The sequence below is a fragment of the Heterodontus francisci genome, chromosome 4 (assembly GCF_036365525.1).
Source record: "Heterodontus francisci isolate sHetFra1 chromosome 4, sHetFra1.hap1, whole genome shotgun sequence".
In the NCBI taxonomy this organism is placed as follows: Eukaryota; Metazoa; Chordata; class Chondrichthyes; order Heterodontiformes; family Heterodontidae; genus Heterodontus; species Heterodontus francisci.
The window spans coordinates 188,997,299-189,012,859 of NC_090374.1; the positions used below are offsets into that span (position 1 = coordinate 188,997,299).

General features: G+C 49.6%; 1 protein-coding gene across 1 annotated transcript; it reads left to right on the plus strand.

Moving 5' to 3' along the window:
• Positions 1-10,132: 10,132 nt before the first annotated feature.
• On the plus strand, positions 10,133-13,422 carry LOC137368857 (uncharacterized). Its single transcript, XM_068029063.1, has 2 exons — positions 10,133-10,155; positions 11,511-13,422. Exons 1-2 carry the CDS (start codon positions 10,133-10,135, stop codon positions 13,420-13,422), a joined length of 1,935 nt encoding a protein of 644 aa, XP_067885164.1.
• Positions 13,423-15,561: the final 2,139 nt, after the last annotated feature.

Below are 15,561 nucleotides of genomic sequence, written 5' to 3' on the forward strand. Positions count from 1 at the left end.
CCAGTCCAGAAGAGGTGAGGGAAGGAATGTTCCACATATCCCATAAAAAGGCAGGCATACCTAGGACCTATGAGGGTACCCATAGCAACACTTATTTGGAGGAAGTGAGTGGAGTTGAAGGAGAAGTTGTTCAATGTGAGAGTAAGTTCAGCCAGGCGCAGGAGGGTGGTGGTGAATGGGGACTGGTTGGACTTCTGTTCAAGGAAGAAATGGAGATCCCTCAAACCATCCTGGTGGGGGATGGAGATAATGAGGGCCAGGAAACTGGAAACTGTTGAAGTGACGAGGGCATCGGAAGAGTCATAGATGTAGGTGGGAGGAGTCTGGACAAGTGGAGCAAAAATCCAGTCGAGGTAGGAAGAAACCAGTTCAGTGTGGCAAGGTCCTCCCCTTGGAATTTTTCTTTCTTGTTGGAATGTATTTGAAATATCCCCTTAAATGTCTGCCACTGCATCTCTATTAACCTATCCCTTAACCTACTTTGCCAGTTCACTTTAGCTAGCTCTGCTTTTATGCCCTCATAATTGCCTTTATATAAATTAAAATACTAATCTTAGATCCACTCTTCTCTCCCTCAAACTGAATTTAAAATTCAATCATATTATGATCGCTGCTGCTTAGGGTGCCTTCACTATGATGCCATTAATTAATCCTATCTCATTGCACAATACCAGGTCCACTATACCCTGCTCTCTGGTTGGCTCCAGAATGTGCTGTTCTAAGAAACTATCCCAAAAACAGTCTATGACCTCCTCATCTAGGCTACCTTTGCCCATCTGATTTTTCCAGTCTATATGTAGATTAAAATCCCCCATAATTATCGTGGTACCTTTCTGACAATCTCCCATTTTTTTCTTCCTTTATACCCCATCCTACAGTGTGGTTAATGTTAAGGGGCATGTGCACCACTCCCACAAGTAACTTCTTGCCTTTATCCTTTCTCATCTTTACCCAAACTGCTTCTACATCCTGGTTTCCTGAAATTAGGTCATCTCTCCCTATTGCGCTAATACCATTATTAACTAACAGAGCCACCCTCCACCTTTTCCTAGCTTACTGTCCTTCCTAAATGCCATGTACCCTTCAATATTCAGGTGCAATCTATGTCACCCTGAAGCCATGTCTCTGTAATGGCTATCAGATCATACTTATTTATTTCTATTTGTGCTATCAGTTCATCTGTTTTATCTCAGAATGCTAAGTGCATTCAGATACAGAGACTCTACTTTTGTCCTTTTATTATTTTTTTAACCTCTAGCCTTATCTGCTGTTTTGCCCTTAGATTTGTACAAACTGTCCCTTCCTGTCACAGTCTGTTTATCATTTCCCATATTAATACCTTTCTCTCTTACCTTGTCTCTACCCTTTAATTTACCACATCTTCCCAAATTTGATTCTTTGCTCCCACTTCCCTAGTTATGTGGCTCACTAGAACACTGGTCCCAGCATGGTTCAGTTGATCACCGTCTCAACGGTGCAGCTCCCACTTTCCCCAGTTCTGGTGCCAGTGCCCCATGAACCGGATCCCATTCTACCACACCAGTCTTTGAGCTATGCATTCATTTCTCTAATCTTATTTTCCCTTGGCCAATTTGCATGTGGCTCAGGTAATAATCTAGAGATTACCTTTGAGGTTCTGTAGATCTATATGTGGACGCAGAATTCTCTTTGGACTTCCACTGTTTCTAGCTTTTCACCATTTAGAAAGCACTCTGATCGATCCAAGTTAGGCCAAAAGTTTCCTCACATTTTCTTGTATTGAAATCCATTTGCCACGGATTTGGCTAGTCACTTAATCTATTGTTATCTCTTTGTAATTTTATGCTTCCGTCTACACTATGTGCAATGCAACCTCGCTTCGTATCATCAGCAAATTTGGATATGTGGGTTTCTATCCCATCATCTAAGTCATTAATAAATATGGTGAATAGTTGAAGCAACAACACAGATCCTTGCAGGACACCACTAGGCATATTCCTGCTAATTAGAGTACCTGTCCATTATCCCTTCTCTCTATCTCTTCCACTCAGACAATTTTCTAACCAGATCAATAATTTGTCTTTAATTCCATGAGCTTCAGCTTTACATAGCCATCTTTTATGAGGGACTTCATCAAATTATTTCTGGATGTCCCTATGGATGACATATGTAGACATTCCCCTGTCAACTATTTTAGTCACCTCCTCAATAAATTGAATCAGATTCATCAGGCATGACCTACCCTTTACAAATCCATGTTGGCTCTATCTGATTGGTCGAACATTTCCAAGGGGTTCAGTCACTCTATCCATAAATTTAGACTCTAATAATTTCACAACAGATATTTGGGTAACTAGTCTATAATTCCCTGTTTATTGCTCTCACATCTTTCTTAAATAGTGGAGTGGCTTGGGCAATTTTATAATCTAAAGGAATGGTTCCCAAATTGAGAGAACTTTGAAAGATAATAAACATCTGCAATGTTCTCACCTACTTTCTTTAAAGCTTGGAAACCATCTGGTCCTGGGGATTTGTCACTCATGCCGTTATTTTTGTCATTATTGTTATTTTGCTTACGTGCATTTTGGTAAGTCCTCACACCTGACTCAATATTAGGTTCCTTGGGATGTTCGGCGTGCTGATCCTTCCTCTATTGTAAGTACTGACACCAACATGTTTGTTATTTTCTTGTTTTCATTGACAATATCATTGTTATCAGTTTTCATGTTTTCAAAGGGCCCACATTTCTCCTGACCACCGTTTTTCCAGAATATAATTGTAAAAACAATTGTGTTGATTTTGATACCCCTTGCAAATTTCTTTTAGTACTGTACCTTTCCAGGTCACCTTTGTTCTTCGTATCTCTTTATTTCTAATCTTTGATATTTGTATGTTTTTTCTTTCAGTTTTTTTATTTCTTCCATCATTATCTGTTTTTGATTCGGATTTCGGGCATCTGCAGTATTTTGCTTTTGTATTTGTGTTTAATTCACGGCCTCTTCTCTTCCAAGGAATGCCCACCTTGAAGAAGTTCTGCTCTTCTCTCCGACGGAATTTCTGTTTGTCTCTTTTACCTTGTTCACCTTCATTGCTTTCTATATCCATTTTTGTTTTTGATCAGGAATCTACCAAAACTCACTTCCACTGCCACATCATCCTCAGCAACTATCTCCAGCTCCAACTTACTCTCCGTGGATTCCAACTGAAATTCCACCCTTCGTTTTTCAGATCCATCCACAATTACAGATATCTCCTAGACAACCACAATTCCTCGAACCACTATTCTCCCGCATCCTCAGATCCCGCCTCAAAGCCATGCGCCACCACATACGCACTCTCAACTTCTCTCTTAAGCAGCATCGACTTTATCTTAAAGCTGTTTTGCCTACAGTTTCATTTCATCCTTTGCCTCATCTGGTGATTTAATAAAAAACTTTTTTATCTTCTTTTCAGGTGTGAAGGATCACAAGCTTCAAAAACCCATAGGTACCAATATCCCACTGGATCCTTCTTCCACTTCCTTTCCCTCTGATTCCATCTCTTCTTGAACCTCACCCCTTGCTATGTATTCATGATACCATCTGATCTTCCTGTCCCTGACCCTGAACAATCTATCCTCGGCAAAGCCCTTAGTTTCATCCCCTTATGAGCCCACCTCAATGAATTTCGAGTTCAGCATGATGCTGAGCTCTTCTTCTGTCGCCTTAGCCTCCGCACCCACTTTATTGTCCAGGTCTCAGTTCTGATGAAAAGTCACTGACCTGAAACGTTAACTCTGTTTCTCTCTCCACAGATGCTGCCTGACCTACTGAGTATTTCCAGCACTTTCTGTTTTTATGAATTGGAGTACTGTGTTCAGTCTGTGCACCAAACCTAGGAAGGATATACTGCCCTTGGAGATAGTGCAGCCTAGATTTACCAGAATTATAACTGGAATCAAAGAGTTAAATTGTGAGGAGAGATGACACAAATTAGGGCTTTGTTCCTTGGAATTTAGGAGATTAAGGGACAACTGATAGGTTAAATAGAGAGAGAGACTATTTCTACTTGTTTGGATGGTTGTAAGATTAGAGGACTCATCTTAGGCATTGGCAGCAAACCTTTTTAGGAATAAAGTTAAAAATGCTAAGTCCATTATTCTTAATTTTAAATATGATATTATAGATTTTTGTTAACCAATGGTTTGAAAGGATATGGGGCAAAGATGGGTATGTTTTGCATGGTGGTCACAACAACAAATCAAATATCTAAGTCAGATGTAACAACATCTTGAAATCTGCCTGCCAATTTCCACTGGACAGCAGTCTTTGATGATGTGTTCCAGAGACAGATTATGAGCTCCGCCATTGTGTAATGGGGATGTTTTAATCTCCCATCTGTGGAGAAGGTGTCAGCAGCTACTAAAAATGGTTCTGAGGCAGTTGGAAATTGCCCACTGTTTGCTGGAAGGTTTAATCCTTCAGGTTGTTCTGTGGGGTCCTCTCTAAGGAATCAAGTTAGTGTGTGCAGTTCTTGCAATCATTGCACCATCGGTCATCATCAAGCTTTAGGGGAGATCGTAAAAAGGCTTAATCCACAGTCCAAAATGCCTTTCCAGATTTGATTCTGTTGGGCTGGTGGTTGTTTGGTCAAGTTGGTCTGGATGGACATGTCTTTACTACTGTAACAGTTTTACTATTTGGAGACTGCAGATTCACTGCATAGGTGTGGTAGTGCAGTGGTTGCAAGCAAAGGAAGCCAGGGTATTGGTGTCGATCAAAGCATACCAGTAATAATTCTCATAGTAGATCTCAGCTGGATATCAGTGGATTTGACATGTGGACTTCATAGCCATGTCAGTGAGCAGTACTCAGCTGTAGAGTACACCAAGATGAGTGCTGTCGTTTGGCGTTTTGTGCATCTGTTCCCATGTGGGCCGGATGAGATTCTGATCAGGTTGACCCTACTCATTAGCTTTGTTGAAGGTTCTGCCAATGTGTCTCTATGACAGGGTGCGATCAAGTGTGACTCCTAAATAGGAGGGTTTTTGACATGGTTTAGCTCTGAGACACAAGAGGATACTTCCGGAGCACAGTTTGCTTGGTGGGTGTTTAGGTAGAATGTTGAAGTGACAAATTTTTCCCAAGCAAAACAAGAATCTGTCCAGCACCGAGGAAAGGTGATTGTATCAGCTAGTATCAGCAGCAGTAATGGTGACCATAAGACTACCAGATTGTCATTCAAGACTCACTCTAGGACTTGAGCACAAAAATCAAGGCTGACACTCCAGTGCAGTAGTACTGAGGGAGTGCTGTATTGTTGAAGATGCTGTCCTTCAGATGAAATGCTAAACTGAGGCCCCATCTGCCCTCTCAGATGGATGTAGTAGATCATTTAGAAGAACAGCAGGGGAATAATCCCCCGGTGTCCTGGCCAATATTTATTTCTCAATCAATATCACTAAAACAGATTATCTGGTCATTATCGCGTTGCAGTTTTGGAGAGCTTGTTGGGCTGAATTTAATAAATGTGCCACTGATCCTAGTGGAAGCCCTAGTAAAGGGTGCCATTCATGTCCATCACGTGTGTGCCCACCCTCCTGTGTTTTCGCGGCAGGCGCTCATTTTACACAGGGGAGGTGCGGGTACCCTCCAATCACAGGGCAGAAGCTCGGGAGGTGTGGCCTCAGATGATTCCGGAGCAGGTAACTGTGCCATATTTAAAGGCCTGCCAGCCCTGCATTCATTCTTGTCCTGGATACATTGTCAGCTTGGTGCAGCCAACAGCTTTGTCCGACTGGCTCCTGTATCACTTCCACACGCCCTCCCGCACCCCCCTCCCCGAGTGGGCAGAAAACGATGTCCAAACAAAGAGACACTGTGGCCCCATGTTTCACTAATGCCTCCCTGCAGATTCTCCTCCAGGCTTCAAGGGAAGTGTAGGAGGTTCTCTTCCCCGGTGATGGCAAGACTAAGCAAGCCTGGGTGGAGATCACAGAGGAGGTTTTCAGGAATGGGGCCACCCAACGCAACTGGGTCCAGTGCAAGAAGAGGGTCAATGATCTCCTGCGTTCTACCATGGTGAGATCTCCATACCAGTGACCTTTTTGAGAATTGCATGTGACTATGGGTGAAGTTACGTGACATTGGGAGGGTGGTGGCAATGTGGCATTGGCTGAGTGGTTAGGGTTCCGTCTCTTCCTGACACATGTGTGGCTGTCTCTCGGCTACAGGCTACCTTCCTTCATCGCTCGCCGCTATTAACTTCCCTGATAGTGAGTGTCGGCATGAGAGACATCAGATTCCCCAGTAGGGGTTGAGGGGCTGAAATGAGCTGAACTGCTATGTTGATCTCTGTGCCATTCTCGACCATCTCCATCTTTCCTCTTGCAGGACAAGAGTACCCATAATCGGAGGAAGATGTCCTGGACAGGCACAGGAATCCTAGATGCACGTCCACTTACCCACGCCAAGGAAGAGGCCTTGGAGCTGGCAGACACCCTGGGTGGCACATCAATAGCCGCCAGGGAGATTGGAGTTCCTGCAATAGAGAGTGAGGGTTGTCTTTCGTTGGCCTGGGCATCAATGTTGGAGACCCACAGAATGCTTGGCAGGAGTCAGGAGAACTGCACTGCCTAACCCACATATGTTTGTGTTCTCTCATGCAGATAGCCACTCGCAGGTGTCTGCAAACACAGGGGGACAGACGTCCACCTCTGACGAGGAGGACAACTCAGAGGATGCATGGTCCCATGACTCTCTTGAACCTTCCACCAGCACAGACACTTTCACCTTGCTGGGTAACCACTCAGCTGTAGAAGCAGGGTCACAAGCTGGTGAGAGCACTGCACATGCACCTGAACAGCTGGCAGAGGTTGAGACAGCAAGGCCTCTGACTGTTGGAGGACTGTGGGTGGCCAGGCCCATGCTGAGCCCCAGGATGATGATGAGCCTCTGGTGTTGACAGCACAGGGCATGCTGGAATCGCAGAGAGGGATAGGGAAAAATCTACCAGAGATGCCAGAGGCCATGTGCAGTGATGAGCGGACAATGGAGGAGCCCATCCATGTCATGACTGCTGCCATGTCTCAGGCCAATGACTGCACAGCTTCCTCCATCGAGAGGTTAGTGACCCTCATGGACAGCCACATCCCACAGATCCACGCCGACCTGCAGACCATCGCCTTGGCCATGAGCTTGACGCAGCAGTGGCAATGCAAGAGAAGGAACAGGAGCCCAGATGATTCTGCAGCTCCTGATCGTTCTCTGATGAGCAGGGAGGCTCATGTGAGCCTTCACAGGGAGCAGCAGTGGCTGACAGCCACATCTGGGGGTCTCCCCTCAGGTTGCTCCGAGTGTGGCACCCAGCTCCTCAGGCCCTCTGCCGGTGAGCCAGTGCCAGCAGTCACGATGCCTGAGGAGAGTTCTGCACCCCCAGACACGTTACAGGCCTCAGGCACCCAGAGGATGCCCACCAAAGTCATAACAGGCCGAGGAGCAGCCTGATGAGCAGCCTGCCTCCAGCCCAGCTGCTGCCACTGTGGCCAAACCACGTAGGAGCACCCGCAAACAGATTAAGAAGAGCACATATCAACACTTTGGATCTCACGGGTGTAATATATATGTTTTTTGTTAAACAACTAAAAGCTCCCTTGTTCAAATCTTTAGGCTTCATTGACTGAAATCCATGCATCATTCTGCCTCAATTGTGAGATGTGGCAATGCCAATGTGACCACAACCATCATTAACATGCCAATATGATGATAGCCTTCATTAACATACGATCTCCCATGGTCACTAGTGCGCAGGGACAGGGACCACAAAAGGAAAAGACGCAACAGAGTTCAGGCATTAAGGTGAGCCTTTATTTCACTCTCTGTGAATGAACACCAAGAGGGATGCAAACGAGTCACTGTGAGATTGACCCTTGCCTCCTTCATGTGTTGCTCTACCCGCCTGGTCTCTTGTCTTGATACATGAGGTTGTGTCAGGTCTGTCGGCGGAGTTGCTCCTGGACCTCAGATCCCAACATTGATGATGGTCCATGCTCTGTTCCAGCAGTTTGCCGACCCAATACTGACCTCGCCACCCCCAAACCCAAACTCACATTTTTAAAAATCAATTCATGGGATGTGGGCGTCGCTGGCCAGGCCAGAATTTATTGCCCATCCCTAATTTCCCTTGAGAAGGTGGTAGTGAGCTGCCTTCTTGAACCGCTGCAGTCCATGTGGGTTAGGTACACCCACAGTTCTGTTAGGGAGGGAGTTCCAGGATTTTGACCCAGCGACAGTGAAGGAACGGCGATATAGTTCCAAATCAGGATGGTGTGTGACTTGGAGAGGAACTTGCAGGTGGTGATGTTCTCATGCATTTGCAGCCCTTGACCTTCTAGTTGGTAGAGGTCACGGGTTTGGAAGGTGCTGTCTAAGGAGCCTTGGTGCGTTGCTGCAGTGCATCTTGTAGATGGTACACACTGCTGCCACTGTGCGTCGGTGGTGGAGGGAGTGAATGTTTGTAGATGGGGTGCCAATCAAGCGAGGTGCTTTGTCCTGGATGGTGTCGAGCTTCTTGAGTGTTGTTGGAGCTGCACCCATCAAGGCAAGTGGAGAGCATTCCATCACACTCCTGACTTGTGCCTTGTAGATGGTGGTCAGGCTTTGGGGAGTCAGGCGGTCAGTTACTTGCCACAGGATTCCTAGCCTCCAACCTTCTCTTGTAGCCACATTATTTATATGGCTACTCCAGTTCAATTTCTGGTCAATGGTAGTCCCTAGGATGTTGATAGTGGGGGATTCAGTGATTGTAATGCCATTAAATGTCAAGGGGAGATGGTTAAATTCTCTCTTGTTGGAGATGGTCATTGCCTGACACTTGTGTGGTGCGAATGTTATTTGCCACTTATCAGCCCAAGCCTGGATATTGGCCAGGTCTTGCTGCATTTCTACACAGACTGCTTCAGTATCTGAGGAGTCGCGAATGGTGCTGAACATTGTGCAATCATCAGTGAACATCCCCACTTCTGACCTTATATTTGAAGGAAGGTCAGTGATGAAGCAGCTGAAGATGGTTGGGCCTCAGACACTACCCTGATTAACTCCTGCAGTGATGTCCTGGAGCTGAGATGATTGATCTCCAACAACCACAGCCATCTTCCTTTGCACTCGGTATGACTCTAACCAGCAGAGAGTTTTCTCCCTGATTCCCATTGATTCCAGTTTTGCTAGGGCTCCTTGATACCATACTCAGTCAAATGCTGCCTTGATGTCAAGGGCAGTCATTCTCACTTCACCTCTTAAGTTCAGCTCTTTTGCCCATGTTTGAACCAAGGTTGTAATGAGGTCAGGAGCTGAGTGGCCCTGACAGAACCCAAACTGAGCGTCACTGAGCAGATTATTGCTAAGCAAATGCTGCTTGATGGCACTGTTGATGACACCTTCCATCACTTTACTGATGATTGAGAGTTGACTGATGGGGAGGTAATTGGCCGGGTTGGACTTGTACTGCTTTTTGTGTGCCGGCCATACCTGGGCAATTTTTCACATTGCTGGGTAGATACCAGTGTTGTAGCTGTACTGGAACAGCTTGGCTCGGGGCGCAGCAAGTTCTGGAGCACCGGTCTTCAGTACTGTAGCGGGGATGTTGTCAAGGCCCATAGCCTTTGCAGTATCCAGTGCCTTCAGTCGTTTCTTAATATCACGCATAGTGAATCGAATTGGCTGAATTCTGGAATCTGTAATGCTGTGGACTTCAAGAGAAGGCCGAGATGGATCATCAACTCGGCACTTCTAGCTGAAGATTGTTGCTTGTTGCAAATGCTTCAGCCTTATCTTTCGTACTGATGTGCTCGGCTCCCCCATCATTGAGGATGGGGATATTTGTGGAGCCACCTCCTCCAGTTAGTTGCTTTATTGTCCACCACCATTCACAGATGGATGTGGCAGGACTGCAGAGCTTAGAGCTGATCCGTTGGTTATGGGATCGCTTAGCTCTGTCTATCGCATGCTGCTTACGCAGTTTGGCATGCAAGTAGTCCTGCATTGTAGCTTCACCAGGTTGACACCTCATTTTGAGGTATACCGGGTTCTGTTTCTGGCATGTCCTCCTGAACTCTTCATTGAACCAGCGTTGGTCTCCTGTCTTGCTGGTAGTGGTAGAGTAAAGAATATGCCGGGCCATGAGGTTACAGATTGTGGTTGAGTACAATTCTGCTGCTGCTGACGGCCCACAGCGTCTCAAGGATGCCCAGTTTTGCATTGCTAGATCTGTCCGAAATCTATCCCATTTAGCACGGTGATAGTGTCACACAACATGATGGAGGGTATCCTCAATGTGAAGGCGGGGCTTCGTCTTCACAAGGACTGTGCGGTGGTCACTCCTACCAATACTGTCATGGACAGATGCATCTGCAGCAAGCAGATTTGTGAGGACGAAGTCAAGTATGTTTTTCCCTCTTGTTGGTTCCCTCACCACCTGCCGCAGACCCAGTCTAGCAGATATGTCCTTTAGGACTCTGCCAGGTCGCTGAGTAGTGGTGCTACCAAGCCACTCTTGCTGATGGACATTGAAGTCCCCCACCCAGAGTGCATTCTGCACCCTTGCCACCCTCAGTGCTTCCTCCAAGTGGTCATCAACATGAAGGAGTATTGATTCATCAGCTGAGGACGGGCAGTAGGTCGTACTCAGCAGGAGGTTTCCTTGGCCATGTTTACCTGATGCCATGAGACTTCATGGGGTCCAGAGTTGATGCTGAGGACTCTCAGGGCAACTCTCTCCCGACTGTATACCCAATGTGCCGCCACCTCTGCTGGGTCTGTCCTGCCGGTGGGACAGGACATACCCAGGGGTGATGATGGCAGTGTCTAGTTCATTGTCTGTAAGGTCTGATTCCGTGAGTATGACTATGTCAGGCTGTTGCATGACTAGTCTGTGGGACAGCTCTCCCAACTTTAGCACGAGCCCCCAGATGTTAGTAAGGAGGACTTTGCAGGGTCGATAGGGCTGGGTTTGCTGTTGTCGTTTCCGGTGCCGAGGTCGATGCCGAGTGATCCATCCAGTTTCATTCTGTTTTATTGACTTTGTAGCAGTTAGATACAACTGAGCGGCCTGCATGGCCATCTCACAGGGCATTTAAGAGTCAATAACATTGCTGTGGGTCTGGAGTCAAATTTAGGCCAGACCAGGTAAGGATGGCAGATTTCCTTCCCGAAAGGACATTTGCCCACTTGCTACCCCAGACCCCTTTGCATGGTCCCCACTAAACCAGACCCCTTTGCATGGTCCCCACTACCCCAGACCCCTTCGCAGAGCCCCCACTATCCTGCACTCCTTTGCAGAGCCCCCACTACCCCAGACTCCTTTGCAGAGCCCCCACAATCCCAGATTCCTTTGCAGATCCCCCACTACCCCAGACCTCTTTTCAGAGCCCCCAGTATTCTGGACTCCTTTGCAGAGCCCCCACTTCCCCAGACCCCTTTGCAGAGCCCCCACTTCCCCAGACCCCTTTTCAGAGCCCCACTATACCGGATTCATTTGCCGAGCCCCCATTATCTCAGACCCCTTCACAGAGCCCCCACTAGCTTGGACCCCTTTGCGGAGCCAACACTTTCCCGGATTCCTTTGCAGAGCCCCTCCTATAACAGACTCCGTTGCAGAGTCCCCACTATCCCAGACCCCTTTGCAGAGCCCCCACTACCCCAGACCCCTTTGCAGAGCCCCCACTACCCCAGACCCCTTTTCAGAGCCCCACTATACCGGACTCCTTTGCAGAGGCCCCGTTATCTCAGACCCCTTCACAGAGCTCCCACTAGCTTGGACCCCTTTGCGGACCCCCACTATCCCAGACCCCTTTGCAGAGCCCCCATTATCCCGGACCCCTTCACAGAAACCCTGCTACTCCGGACCCCTTCGCAAGGCTTCCACTATCCTGGACTCCTTCATAGAGCCCCCACTATCCCGGACTCTTTCACAGACACCCTGCGACTCCAGACCCCTTTGCAGAGACCCCACTATCCCGGACTCCTTTGCAGAGCCCCCACTATCCCGGACTCCTTTGCAGAGCCCCTACTATCCCGGACTCCTTTGCAGAGCCCCCACTATCCCAGACCCCTTTGCAGAGCCCCCATTATCCCGGACCCCTTCGCAGAGCCCCTGCTACTCCGGACCCCTTCGCAAGGCTTCCACTATCCTGGACTCCTTTGCAGAGCCCCCACTATCCCGGACTCTTTCACAGACACCCTGCTACTCCAGACCCCTTTGCAGAGACCCCACTATCCCGGACTCCTTTGCAGAGCCCCCACTACCCTAGACCCCTTCACAGAGACCCCACTATCCCGGACCCCTTTGCAGAGCCCCTACTATCCCGGACTCCTTTGCAGAGCCCCCACTATCCCAGACTCCTTTGCAGAGCTCTCACAATCCCAGATTCCTTTGCGGAGCCCCCACTATCCCGGACTCCTTTGCAGAGCCCCCACTATCCCGGACTCCTTTGCAGAGCCCCCACTATCCCGGACTCCTTTGCAGAGACCCCGCGACCGCGGGCTCTTTTGCAGAGCCCCCACTATCCCGGACTCCTTTGCAGAGCCCCCACTATCCCGGACACTTTTGCAGAGCCCCCACTATCCCAGACTCCTTTGCAGAGCCCTCACTATCCCATACTCCTTTGCAGAGCCCCCACTATCCCATACTCCTTTGCAGAGCCCTCACTATCCCATACTCCTTTGCAGAGCCCCCACTATCCCAGACTCCTTTGCAGAGCCCTCACTATCCCATACTCCTTTGCAGAGCCCTCACTATCCCATACTCCTTTGCAGAGCCCCCACTATCCTGGACTCCTTTGCAGAGCCCCCACTATCCCGGACTCCTTTGCAGAGCCCCCACTATCCCAGACTCCTTTGCAGAGCCCTCACTATCCCATACTCCTTTGCAGAGCCCCCACTATCCTGGACTCCTTTGCAGAGCCCCCACTATCCTGGACTCCTTTGCAGAGCCCCCACTATCCCAGACTCCTTTGCAGAGCCCTCACTATCCCATACTCCTTTGCAGAGCCCTCACTATCCCATACTCCTTTGCAGAGCCCCCACTATCCTGGACTCCTTCATAGAGCCCCCACTATCCCGGACTCTTTCACAGACACCCTGCTACTCCAGACCCCTTTGCAGAGACCCCACTATCCCGGACTCCTTTGCAGAGCCCCCACTATCCCGGACTCCTTTGCAGAGCCCCTACTATCCCGGACTCCTTTGCAGAGCCCCCACTATCCCAGACCCCTTTGCAGAGCCCCCATTATCCCGGACCCCTTCGCAGAGCCCCTGCTACTCCGGACCCCTTCGCAAGGCTTCCACTATCCTGGACTCCTTCATAGAGCCCCCACTATCCCGGACTCTTTCACAGACACCCTGCTACTCCAGACCCCTTTGCAGAGACCCCACTATCCCGGACTCCTTTGCAGAGCCCCCACTACCCTAGACCCCTTCACAGAGACCCCACTATCCCGGACCCCTTTGCAGAGCCCCTACTATCCCGGACTCCTTTGCAGAGCCCCCACTACCCCAGACTCCTTTGCAGAGCCCCCACAATCCCAGATTCCTTTGCAGAGCCCCCACTATCCCGGACTCCTTTGCAGAGCCCCCACTATCCCAGACTCCTTTGCAGAGCCCTCACTATCCCATACTCCTTTGCAGAGCCCCCACTATCCCATACTCCTTTGCAGAGCCCTCACTATCCCATACTCCTTTGCAGAGCCCCCACTATCCCAGACTCCTTTGCAGAGCCCTCACTATCCCATACTCCTTTGCAGAGCCCTCACTATCCCATACTCCTTTGCAGAGCCCCCACTATCCTGGACTCCTTTGCAGAGCCCCCACTATCCTGGACTCCTTTGCAGAGCCCCCACTATCCCAGACTCCTTTGCAGAGCCCTCACTATCCCATACTCCTTTGCAGAGCCCCCACTATCCTGGACTCCTTTGCAGAGCCCCCACTATCCTGGACTCCTTTGCAGAGCCCCCACTATCCCAGACTCCTTTGCAGAGCCCTCACTATCCCATACTCCTTTGCAGAGCCCTCACTATCCCATACTCCTTTGCAGAGCCCCCACTATCCCAGACTCCTTTGCAGAGCCCCCACTATCCCAGATTCCTTTGCAGAGCCCTCACTATCCCATACTCCTTTGCAGAGCCCCCACTATCCTGGACTCCTTTGCAGAGCCCCCACTATCCCGGACTCCTTTGCAGAGCCCCCACTATCCCGGACTACTTTGCAGAGCCCCCACTATCCCAGACTCCTTTGCAGAGCCCCCACTATCCCAGACTCCTTTGCTGAGCCCCCACTATCCCGGACTCCTTTGCAGAGCCCCCACTATCCCGGAATCCTCTGCAGAGCCCCCACTATCCTGGACTTCTTTGCGCAGCCCCCACTATCCTGGACTTCTTTGCAGAGCCCCCACTATCCTGGACTTCTTTGCAGAGCCCCCACTATCCCAGACTCCTTTGCAGAGCTCCCACTATCCTGGACTTCTTTGCAGAGCCCCCACAATCGCAGACTCTTTTGCAGAGCCCCCACTATCCTGGACTTCTTTGCAGAGCCCCCATTATCCCAGACTCCTTTGCAGAGCCCCCACTATCCCAGACTCCTTTGCAGAGCCTCCACTATCCCGGAATCCTCTGCAGAGCCCCCACTATCCTGGACTCCTTTGCAGGGCCCCCACTATCCCGGACTCCTTTGCAGGGCCCCCACTATCCCGGACTCCTTTGCAGAGCTCCCATTATCCCGGAATCCTCTGCAGAGCCCCCACTATCCTGGACTCCTTTGCAGAGCCCCCACTATCCCGGAATCCTCTGCAGAGCCCCCACTATCCTGGACTCCTTTGCAGGGCCCCCACTATCCCGGACTCCTTTGCAGAGCTCCCATTATCCCGGAATCCTCTGCAGAGCCCCCACTATCCTGGACTCCTTTGCAGAGCCCCCACTATCCCGGAATCCTCTGCAGAGCCCCCACTATCCTGGACTCCTTTGCAGGGCCCCCACTATCCCGGACTCCTTTGCAGAGCTCCCATTATCCCGGAATCCTCTGCAGAGCCCCCACTATCCTGGACTCCTTTGCAGGGCCCCCACTATCCCGGACTCCTTTGCAGAGCTCCCATTATCCCGGACCCCTTTGCAGAGACCCCACTACCTCGGCTTCTTTTGCAGCGACCCCACTATCCCACACTCCTTTGCAGAGCCCCCACTATCCCAGACCCCTTTGCAGAGCTCCCACTATCCCAGACCCCTTTGCAAAGCTCCCATTATCCCACACTCCTTTGCATAGCCCCCACTATCCCAGACCCCTTTGCAGAGCTCCCACTATCCCACACTCCTTTGCAGAGCTCCCACTATCCCACACTCCTTTGCAGAGCTCCCACTATCCCAGACCCCTTTGCAGAGCTCCCACTATCCCAGACCCATTTGCAGAGCCCCCACTATCCCAGACCCCTTTGCAGAGCTCCCACTATCCCACACTCCTTTGCATAACCCCCACTATCCCAGACCCCTTTGCAGAGCCCCTTCTACCTCGGACCCTGTTTTAAATTGGCTGTCACTCCCTACGTTACAACAGTGCATGCACT